The sequence below is a fragment of the Pantherophis guttatus genome, chromosome 7, assembly GCF_059756535.1.
Source record: "Pantherophis guttatus breed Tessera chromosome 7, ASM5975653v1, whole genome shotgun sequence".
Classification (NCBI taxonomy): Eukaryota; Metazoa; Chordata; class Lepidosauria; order Squamata; family Colubridae; genus Pantherophis; species Pantherophis guttatus.
The window spans coordinates 39,239,068-39,251,140 of NC_142069.1; the positions used below are offsets into that span (position 1 = coordinate 39,239,068).

The 12,073-nt window shown below is 34.2% G+C and overlaps 1 protein-coding gene across 6 annotated transcripts in view; it reads left to right on the plus strand.

The window, feature by feature from the left end:
• POC1B (POC1 centriolar protein B) overlaps window positions 1-12,073 on the plus strand; it is a 49,658-nt gene that overhangs the window by 12,106 nt on the left and 25,479 nt on the right. For all 6 annotated transcript variants that reach the window (XM_034403410.3, XM_034403412.3, XM_034403414.3 and 3 more), the window contains exons 7-10: window positions 3,328-3,461; window positions 3,888-3,956; window positions 4,231-4,383; window positions 7,953-8,045. In XM_034403410.3, the coding sequence (XP_034259301.2) occupies window positions 3,328-3,461; window positions 3,888-3,956; window positions 4,231-4,383; window positions 7,953-8,045 (449 nt within the window). The remainder of the gene's footprint in view (window positions 1-3,327; window positions 3,462-3,887; window positions 3,957-4,230; window positions 4,384-7,952; window positions 8,046-12,073) is intronic.

Here is a 12,073-nt window from a genome sequence, read left to right on the forward strand (position 1 = left end):
TTAACCTATAACTGTAATAATGAGATGAGATTATAAGAAGGCAGCATAAGGTACAGAATTCTTGAAGGTAACATTTATTTCAGCATGAATTATTTTGTATAGCCAGAACCCACAACCATAAATACTTGGTTTTCTTTATCTTTACTTGTGCCTCAACTGCATTTTGAACTCAAACCACTTTTGGACATAGAACTAAATTGTTTGGTGTTTGTTTTACAGGCTGGATTTGGCAGTTCTTTAGACTTAGTAATTGTATGGCACTGACTGCCTTTGATCTTACTATTTTTTCATTCTCTCATTTTCTGCATTTCTGCTGGACAAACCAGTTTGTCTCCAGCTACACTCAGTGTTGTCCATGTCTTATAAAGTTCCAAGTAGACTCAACTGGTGCTTATTGTTTGTTAATATCTCTCAGGGAACCAACTACGGTCACTCAACTTTACACATTTATTTCTCCACTCAGAATTGGTGGTGCTATTAGGACTCAGATATTGTTGTTGTTAGTTGCGAAGTCATGTCTGATCCATCGTGACTGCATGGACAATGTTCCTCCAGACCTTCCTGTCCTCTACCATCCTCTGGAGTCCATTTAAGCTCACGCCTACTGCTTCAGCGACTCCATCCAGCCACCTCATTCTCTGTCATCCCTTTCTTCTTTTGCCCTCAATTGTTCCCAGCATTAGGCTCTTCTCCAGTGAGTCCTTCCTTCTCATTAGGGGGCCAAAATATTTGAGTTTCATCTTCAGGATCTGGCCTTCTGAAGAGCAGTCAGGGTTGATCTCCTTTAGGACTGACCGGTTTGATCACCTTGCAGTCCAAGGGACTCACATAAAACTACTTTATTATAAACTACTTTATTGTAAACTGCTGTGAAAAACTGCCATACAAATGTGTATGGTTGTGGGTGTAGATAAATCCTAAACTAAGATCATAGTCTAGATACTGCTTCTGTTTGTAATGGAAACAATTAGTTGGGACATGTCTATCCAGTTTACCATTTTAAAATTTTAATTAGAATACTATTGGTATACATTTTGTGTATACCAAAATCTATACACATTGGAAATTAATAAATTGTTTGAATTGGAATAAAATTCCAGATGAATATAGATACTTCATAGATATTACTTAAATTTGTCATTAATCCATATCCCAAATGAAATGTTCATTCTCTGTTCAGTTGTCATACAGTTTCCACCTTAGAAAGAAAATAGAAGTGTTAAAAATAGCTAACTAATATGAACATCATCATAAATTGTTTTCACAGTCTGAAATGCTATTTAATCTGTGTATTGCTGGTGATTGTTTTAGAAAATTTCCAATCAAGGTATGGTATTTTGTAGATTTAAAGATAAATTATGCTACAGTACACCTAATTAAAACTGAATGTTAGTGGTGTTTAAAAACCACAAGATGGCAGTAAAATCACATATCTTTAGTCAAATATTCATATTCTGCCTTCAAACTAGAACAAAGAGGCAATGACTTAATAAAACATTCAGTTTTTCATGTATTGTTTTTGGATTTGATGGTTACAGACATTCTAAAGTCTTATAATTTTGGTATTGAAAGACTAATTCTCTTGAATCGGCAATCTTTCCCTTTGGGGGCAAAGATCCCATTCTTTCTAAAGTTGAAAAGTCTCCCTTCATTTATACTGTATGTCATATCTATTATAGAAGAAATTGTCCTTCCTCCCAAATATTCTCTCTTTTCTTCAAAATAGTGATTACTCATTTTAACCTGTCCTGCATATGTAGGGTTTTTGGTGATGGATCCTAAATTTCAAAGATATTATAGCTCTGTTGTGAAACAAGTTTTATAAAATACTTTGTATCCTATGTATACATTGAAATCAAAGTTGGAAAATCTTTAGATACAAACTTTCTTATCCCCTCTCCAGGTCTTCTATTGTACTTGAGTTTTTTGTATCCTCTTTAGGAACTCTCACCCATTTTTAGCTCTCCCCCCCCCCCCCCGCTTAGTTTCTTCTGCTATGGAATTCTTATGACTTCCCTAAATGCATTAAAATCTTTTTTAAGAAATCCAATAAATGTATTTGACTTTTCAAATTTTCACTTTTAGTGTTTAAAATCAAGAACTGCATCATTACATAATCATTTTCACCCAGTATTCTACCTACTTTTACTTTACTGTGTAAATGGCCCATTCTTTAACTAAAAGGGTGTGTTGTATGTATCTTTCAGTTAATGAGGCCGCAAATGCTTGGGGGGGTTGAATCTTTTCACATGGATCAGAAAACCTCACATTTCTCTTACAATCACAACAGTACCTGCTTTTGTACAGTTTTTTTTTTTCTCTTGGAAATTATGTTGACTTTTCTTTTCCAAACTTTGAAGTTTCATTGACAGCCTTCTACATTTCTCACTTTGTTTTTCCATTTTCTCTAGTTGTTTTTTAATAAGTATTAAGTGAATTCTTAATTTTTATAACCTGTCTTGGGCTAGGAAGTGGCTTAAATGCTTAGCAGGAAAAAAAAGTATAAGTGTATGCCACTGGGGACATGTGTCTGGGGACTGATTAATTGTGCAAGGATTTTGTAACAGTGAATATTCCAAGCCTAATTCCTTAAACCCTGGATTCTAAAGTTCTGCTAGGCAGAAACAGAGGATTACTTAAATAGCTATGTGTTCAGATTGGTGTGCATTCTGGGGCTCAGGTTTGTACCTCTGTTCTTAAATGTTGATGGGATGTTGATAATTCCATTTTTCCTTGGAATTCTGCAGCAGTGTATAATGGAATGAATTTGTCTTTTGCCAAATCAAAATCTATCAAATGATCTGAAATGTAAATATTAAAATAACTGACTAGTGAAGAAGAATAATGAAGAAGAATAAGAAAACTAGTATTTAAGTCTGCTTATTTAAATGTAAGGAAAATGTCACAGAGCAGTACAAAAGAATAGCAATGAAAATAAGCTATTGTAGGAACTCATAGATAATACGGATGGGAAAGTGGAATTCAGAATGCCCCTTTATAAATGCAATCAGTTACACAGCCCTTGGTGTGAGTGTAACTAGTTATGGAACATTTCAACCTCAAAAGCATTTTGCACACCTGTAAAGGATAACATTGATGTAAAAGCTAGTTAAAATCTGAAAAAAATGGTACTTATTAGAATTGCATTTTAAAAATATCAATCATAGGATAGAACCCTGGCCACCATATCCTGGTGATAAACTTTATTGTTATTCTTCTCAGTAATATAGTTAGGTTTGTATTGTTGGTCAGCGATGTTATGTGTTCTTTTTGTTTTGGAAGTTTTCTTCTTTGTATCAATATCTGAACTACTTTTATTTAAATCAGTTCACAGAGGAAGTGTTAATTACACATCTTTCCATCCTTCTGGCAACTTTCTCATAACAGCATCTAATGATGGAACTCTTAAGATTATGGATCTTATAGAAGGAAGACTCTTATACACACTTCATGGGCATGAGGTACAGTCTTTATTTTGGGACTTGCTTTTAAGACCTTGTTATTTTCGTCATAAACAATAATTCCTATGCATGGAATGATAACGTTACTGTAATGAAAACCTGTCAATTATACTGTAGCTATATCAAATTATCCTAATTTGGACACGTTATACAAAGACCCAACTCTATACGTGGTTTCTAGAAGTAAAAAATAATTTAATGGCACATAATCAGTTAAAATATCATTTGGACAAATATTGCATGCATAATATGCCAATTAATGTCCATTTCATCACCTAAATATATTTAATGATTAATAATATATTATTTGTTTATTAGCAATTTAGGAATGATTAAATAAAAAGAAGGGAGAGAGTACTAACAAAAAACATTATGCCTTTAAAAAATATATTTATCTTGTTCCCCTCTGTCCTTTTTTAAAATTAGGGTCCTGTGCTTTCTGTAGCTTTTTCAAAAGATGGAGAGACCTTCGCTTCTGGTGGCACAGATACACAGGTTTGTTAAAATAGTTAAATTCTTAACTAAACATCATTCTTATTAATAAGTTCACTAAATAAATATTTTATTATCAAATTTAGAAGAATATATTTTTCAAGTATGTGTTAATTATAAAATTATTGTCTGATTTTTTTTCTCAGCAAATTTTCCCTTTAATTATATTACACTGTATATCTTATTGCTTTACTATAAATTAGATATTCAGTTAAATGCTTAATTAGCAAATGAAACATTTGGCTGCATTCATGAAACATTAGTACATTTCCTACAGGTGCTGCTCTGGAAGACAAATTTTGATTCCTCTGAATATAAGAAAGTTCTTGAAAGACATGTACAAAGATTACATAGTGACGATCCACCTCACCTCCTGGATATTTACCCTCAGTCACCTCATCGCCATGATGCAAAATCACAGGCAGTTGAGGTAAACTATTACGGCTTTTAGTAACAAATTATTGGCTACAACTGGGATCTGCAATTTTTCAGCATAGATATTTCTTTAGTAATACTGACTGAACTTTTGATCATGTCTTTCCAGAGTTTTTCATTCATTTTCTTCTCTACCATCCACAATTTTTATTCTTTCTTCTAAAATTGGGCATTTTATACTCAGAGAATGTTTCATTTCTCATTACGTAGTTAGCTTCTTTTCTCTACATCTTTTTTTAAAGGACTTTCCCTGGTTGTAGAGCACAGTTATAGAGCTATGTTGTGGGTGGAGGGTAGGCTGCCAATTTTAAAGTTCAGTAGTTTTTTATTGAGATGATAGGGTGGTGAATAATGTGAACAACTCTGACTTTAAAGCCTCAAACCTTTCCCTTCTCACACTTCTTCCCAATTACCATTAATACACAGGCAACCATATTCTAAATAGGCAGGCCAATAAGAATGGCAGAAAAAAGGACAACTAGATTCTATTGAGAGTTCATGTTTGAACATATTCAGTGACAATAAAAGCAGTAAACATTTATTTGTGTTTAATGTGTGTGTGCATTCCTATCCATGATTCTGTTCAGAGTGACATGGCCCTTTTATGGGGAGGGACAAAATGATTTTGTGAATTTCCTTGTAGATAAAGTTGCTTATAACTGCTATTGTTTGAATGACAATTTGACAGAGCAATGTTGTCTGAGCAAGATCAAGTGTCCATTTGCAATTCATTTGAGACAGAGTCTTCTATACCATGATTTCTGCCACCTGTGAATTAAACTCATGGCCCTCCAGGTCCTGCAATGATCAGGCATGACATGTGCCACTGGATTTGAAAGGTGCCAAATATCTCTTTGAGAGGGATATTATGCCCTTGACCTTGAAACACTTAGTGTGCACTCTAAAAGGCCATATCTCAGCATAGCCACATTGACAGTTCTCACCCTGTTTAAGAAAGCTTGAGAATAGAATAGAGACTTAACTATCGAGTAACAGACAATATAGTTCATATAATGTTAATATGGATCCCATATATCAGTGATGGCTAACCTTTTCCAGACTGAGGCTCATAGCGTGCACGTGAATGCACATGCACATGCCCAAACCTCAAAAATGCAATGAGCATGTGCCCCAATGCATCCACCCCACGCATGCGTGCACGGCCCCTTGCATGTGCCCCGCCCTCCCGGGCATGCCATGTGGCCTCCCCGCATGCGCAGCAGAGACCCAAACACCAGCTGGCTGGCGGGAGGCACACGCGCATACGCAGCAGAACTGAACTGGGGCAATGGCTCACGTGCCATCAGAGCGGGCGCTGTGTGCCACCTATGGCACGCGTGCCATAGGTTCGCCATCATGGCCATATATAATGTACATGTACAATTTTTACATAGTATTTTATGTTATTAGCTTATTATAGCTTTAACACACTAGATGGCACTAATGTTTAAGAATATTATGTTGAATGGGAACCATCCTAATATATAACAGGATTTTTTAAGGATCAGTGCATTTTTAAATATATGAAGAATATATAAGAACAATAAATGTGGCGATAAAGAACATTTTATAGGAATTTTCATATATAATTTATATAATGCTCCCATTATATAATTATATTCGATATGATCACACAGAAAAGAAAGTTGAAGTATTTTAGAATAGGAACTATTAAAAGATACACAGATTGGAAACTTCAGCTCATACAAAAAATATCTGTGTTCTTTCTGTCAGGAAGGTGAGAGCCTATTTTAATCTATTTAGCAGACATTTAGCAGCTATTACAATAGATTCCACTTACAGTAGTTTCTATGCCAATTGAACTTATATTGTTTTGTTTTAAATTCTTCATGAAACCATTGCTGTTTCATTGCTTGCTGGGATCTACTTATCAAGCCTCAGCTATAGTTCCATGCATCAAAGTAAAAAAAAAAATTACCACAATAGAAATTACCCTTTTAAGTAATTTTCCCACCTCCCTTAGAGAATCATATTTACATCCAAGTACATACTTAAATCCGATTTTATTTATTTGTTTGTAAAATTTATAGGCCATCCATCATTCTCAAGGTAATTTTAATTTTAGAAGCTTTAATGTACAAAGGATATTTTTAATGTGGAGTCTTTAGTGCTCTTTAAGCTTGATTTTGCTTGCAGATATTTCATTACCCAGGTAGATAATATCATCAGTGTGAGTGAATGTGAGGTTTGCTCCCTGTTTATATACAGTAGCTTGTCCTTGCCAATTTTGATGGGGGATGGGTTTCGCCATGTGTAGTTCCTTGATTTGGGTATTGTATTTTGCCTGATCGTTTGTCTGGTGTTAATCCCTGTTTGTTTAGGAGTGTGATGGCTCAGTGGTTAAAGATGCTGAGCTTGTCAGCTGGAGACGTGACAGCCCAGGTTCGAGACCTGAGCGCTGCACGATTGAGTGAGCTCCCATTACTTGCCCCAGCTCCTGCCCACCTAGCAGTTCAAAAGTATACAAATGTGATATATAGGTGGGAAAGTAACAGCATTTCATGCGCCTTGGCATATAATCATATGGCGTATAATCATGCTGGCTACATACCATGGAAATGTCTTCTGGCAACACTGGCTCCCTTGACTAAGCAATGGAAATAAGATAAGGTCAGACACAACTTGAAAAAGGAAGTCTCTACTTTTAACTTAATCCCTGTTTATCTGGGTGTTGGTTGCTGGAGAGGATGTTTTTTGGTTTTTTTTGTTTCCTTCTTAGCTTTTTTATTGTCTCTTTTCAATGGAGCAGAAATATGGTTTGTTATATTCAGTGATGGCTGATTCATCTGAATTACCAGTATAGGCCTCTAGGAATTCTCTAGTATTCTTTGAATTTAGCTTGGTTAAGGATGATCAGTTTCCCAATTGAAACTCTGGTTGAATGTGTCCATATAGCTGTAGGAGATTTTTAATGTCATGGTGTCGACTATTTTGAATTCGTTTGTTTTTTAGATGTATTTTAGTGAATTTTAACATTCTTCATTATACTTTTATGAAGGTAGTAGGGGCAATATTTTTTATATTAATAATTTGGACATGCTTCATAAAATTTTACTTCTGCTCTACATACAGAACAAAGTCTCCCACTTCTTTTTACGGAATTCCTGAACCATTTTCTAGGTTCTCTTAGAGAACAACTCTTGTTTTAGGGTTTTGTCAATGCAATGCAACAAGGCTTTGTATTACATTGACATTATAGACATCTGCTTTAACCACTGTTAGGCAGTTTTTTAAATTATCAATTTATCTAAGAAAGGAGTAGTTAAACTAATGCTTCATATGTTTTAAATGAGAATTCCCAGAAGCTATAAAGATAATTGAAATCCAAATATAATGAGATAGCCAATTGTCTCATCAGAGAACATGACATTAAACAAATTTCACCCTTACTCTTGAGGAAGAAGCAAAATAAATTTGATATAATCCATACTGTAAGAAAAAAGTAAGGAACCTCTTATGAGTATGATTTCTTTCCTCATGTATATTTTAAGCATTCAATATTTATTTTTTAATAACAATAATAGCAAATCTATTTTTCAACAGATAAATCCCAACTCTGATGTAACAAATATGCAAATATTAGATCCTCCTGTTGTAAACATTGCTTCATCACCTACTTATCCTCCATCATGGCAGGTAAGTTTCAAGTTACATCAGTTCAATACAAGTTAAGATTTAGAAAGCTAATATGCATGTACGGCCCCTGTGCCTGACAATTTCCTTTCTTAATTGAAATAAAATTATGAGAGAATCCTGAATTAAGTTTTATGAGTTATTTATAACTACCAAAAAGCACTTTTTTGAATCATAAGTTTTTATATGCCAATACTGTGATTCTGTTTTATTTCTCAGTAAACTTCAGATATAAAGGTATCTCATAGTCTAGCAGAAGTGGATAAGGAATCTTAAGAATTGTAGCAGGAGACAGGCTGAGCAGACATTCCCAGTCCAGTTACATAGAAAGGTGCCTACACACAGAGTAACATTTCTTCTGCTACTGATAATGAAAATACGATAGTTTTAATCACCGGTATGTGTTAGTTTAAAAGCACCTAAGTGGTTGTGGTAAAATTTAGCAGGAAGGAAGTGAAGCACTACAAGATCTAAAACAATGTGGGTTTTTTTTTTTTTTCAGATTTGAATGAATAAATTACAACCACTCTTCATTTAGCAACTAAATTGATTAGCAACCTTCACAAATATGATGGTTAAAAAAATAATTTTGCACCCATTGTGTGCATTTATGACCTTTGCAGAATTTCTTTCTCTCTTTCTCTCCTTTTCAGTCAGTTGTTTGCTATTTGCAGTTAGTATCACATATATCCTACAGTTATTTTTGCTTATCTACTCATTTATGCCCATTAATACCCCATACTAAGATGTTCAGCTGAAAAAAGTGTCAAAAAGCAAAGCAAAGCCATTGATCACAAAATTGAAAATTAAGATTGTAGGTTCAATTTAATAATTTAAATTGTATTATAGTTTCAATTTAAAGATGAAGATTATGGGTGACTGTTATAGCATGAGAAGAAGATCTGGCCCATTCCACTGTCTCCACTATTTTGAAGGATAAGGAAAGGATCAGAGAGCTGATAAAAAGATTTATCAGGAATGAAAGCAGTTATAACCCATATAAGACAGCAAAATGGCCTCATTCAGGAAATGAAAAAACTCCATATACTTTTAATTGAAAATCAGATACAAAAGAGGATGCCAGTAGGGCATCTTATCATTCAGGCTAAGGCAGGCAGTATTTTCAGAACACTGAAGGAACAAGCAGATGAGAATTGCATGGAAACATTCACAGTCAATCATGGCTGGCTTAGTTTCTGCAAAGATTTAATTACCATAACAAATATACATGTCAGCTTAACAGGTAGACCAGAAGAGGAAACATGACCAAATAAACTGATTCCACTTTATGGTAAAACTGCATTAACAGAATCTTTCAGGTCTGAAAGTACAGCTCTCCCGCCATCTCCTTTAAGCCTTCTTTGCCTCATTCCCAAGGTCTTTTCCCACATACCATTACAACACAAAAGGTTAAGATGCAAACCCCGACAAAGAAGCTGCCAAATATTTTCTGGAGGAACATCAAGTTCATCCATAGTGGAAGGGAACTATTGGCCTGAACAAATATTCAAAGTAGACAAATCCAGGTTATACTGGGGAAAAAATGCCAGACTAGACCTTCGTACGCAAAGAGGCCAGAGCAATGCCTGGATGTAAAGCATTTGAGGCTAGAGTATCCTTTCTATTGGGGAGAAAAGCTACCAGGTTCAAGCTGAAGTTATTTTTGATCTACAAATCAGGTAACCCCCCATGTGTCCGGAAACATAAGAAACCACACACTGCCTGTTTATTATTGATCTACTTGGAAGGCTTGAATGACACAAGTCCTCTTTGAAGATTGATTTATGAATTGTTTCATATGCCAAATCATAACGCTAGCATGGCAGGATATTAGCATGATATAAATGCAAGGTTTTTGGGAAGAAATGTTGGTCTTGTAAATAAAATTGAAGGATTTGTCCAAAACAAAAATATGGCTGAAATAAATAAGAAAAATTTTATACTGATGAAATCTCTTGATTTTAGAGGTTGATACTGAAAGATGTGAAAAAAATGATCTCAATTTCAGCATGATAGCCAAGACTGAATGAGAGCTTTCAAACAAAGATTTAATTGAAAGAAGAATTGGTGTGGATCCCAATGTAGAATGTTTTGGAAAGGTACACCAGGAAATACATGAAATCTTAAAGTGTCAATTGTTAAATATATAAAGACAAAAGAAAAAAACCGGGCAAATCAAATTTAATGAGGGTTTTTTAAAGAAAGTTACTCCTTCCTCAACTCCACTTCCCTCCCTATCACCCTCCCTATTCAATAGAATGGAACACCCAGACAATCCACAGCCAACAACCAGCTATGCCAGAGGATCCAACGGTAAAAAAAAAGGATCTTTGAAAAGATTTATATCTAATTAATTTAATGATTACAGGTAATGTAAGTGTAAAATTTGATATAGTCTGGGGTTTTTTAATTTTTGTAATGCAATATTCTTATTTTGTACTTAAATCAACTTTTCATACCTTGAATTTCTATTTAATGTTATTTGTTTTTATTTAGGGACTATTTAGGGACAAAAATATGCACACAGTATTAAACCAAAGCTTAAAAATATTGTAAAGCTTTAAATTGCCATAATAACATGCAAAGATTTAAAGATTGAAAGGACTCTATAATATAATAATTAATGTAAGAAATTATTAGTGTTGTAGGCAAAAATATGTTAGAATTAAAGAGATCTTTGAAGTAGAATGTATAAAATATTGTTAAAAATATCCACTCCATAAAGGATAAAAGAAATTTGAGTATGGAAAACTGAAATAAATAATAAATACATTCGCAGTCACACCTACACTACTATGATTTTCATTTAGTGACTGTTTTGCTTAACCTGGAAGTGGAATGGAATCCAGTTGCTAAATAAGAAATAAGAGTCTAATCACACAAATTCATATAAATACAGTCTGCCTAACTTTGGAAGAATGGTAGTTCAGTACTGGAGTTGGTTGTAAGAAAAAATTGGTTAGGGGTTCTTTACACAATTCTGGGTTCTGCACAGTGAACCTTATTGTATAGACACTTCTCTAGAAAAATCAGTACACTGTTTTTAGACATTACAGCTTAAATATTTCTAGTATTACATAATGTTCTATTTTAAATTTTGCTTGTAGTTAAAGAGTCTTGAATAAATAATTTACAGCTGTCCTGTTTCCATAAACTCTTTATGTTAATTTACCTTGACCTGTACTGTTGTGCATCTTAGAACAAATTTTAAAAATATCTACTTTTCCCTCCATAAATGCTTTTAGAAATAGCATTTGTGGAGGAATTTTCCTTTCACTACATTTTTCACTGAAAATTTTGTTTCAAAATGATTTGTCAGACAAATGATTTATTAACTGCTAGTTATATATTTGGAAATAACTATTTACTAAATATTTCCTCCATGCCTTCTGATATTTATATTATATTTATATTTATATATATATTATATATATTTATATTTATATTTTTAAATGTATTGATATACCATATTTTTTGCACTATAAGATGCACTTTTCCCCCCCAAAAGTGGGGAAGAGGGGTTGGCGTGGCGGCGGCCAATCAGCTGTTCTAGACGGCGTATTGTCCATTCACCACCACCGATTGGTGGTGGTGAATGAGGGCGGCGATAGGTGACAGCAATCCCTGCTGCCTAGAACAGCTGATCGCCTGTATTCCGGGAGGCCGATCAGCTGCTCAGCAGCGAAGGCTCCAGAGTTGCCCGGCAGCGACAATATATATATATACACATTGCTTTCCTCCTCTAAAGCTAATGTGCAACTTATAGTCTGGAGCATCTTATAGTGTGAAAAATACTTTAGTTAATGGCCATATAGCTATTTTAAAGCATCAGTATATTATCAATTTTTATTATAAAAAATGTGATACAAAAAAGACCAAGTGCTCTCTATATAAAGGAGTGTTCTTGCTGTGTTCTTCCAAATATTTATCACTAAGCTTTAGAAGATGGTCCTTGGACTGCCAGCCATGTACTGGAAAACACTTATTTTACTTTAATGTATTATTTCTACATTACATTCTATGAGAACCAA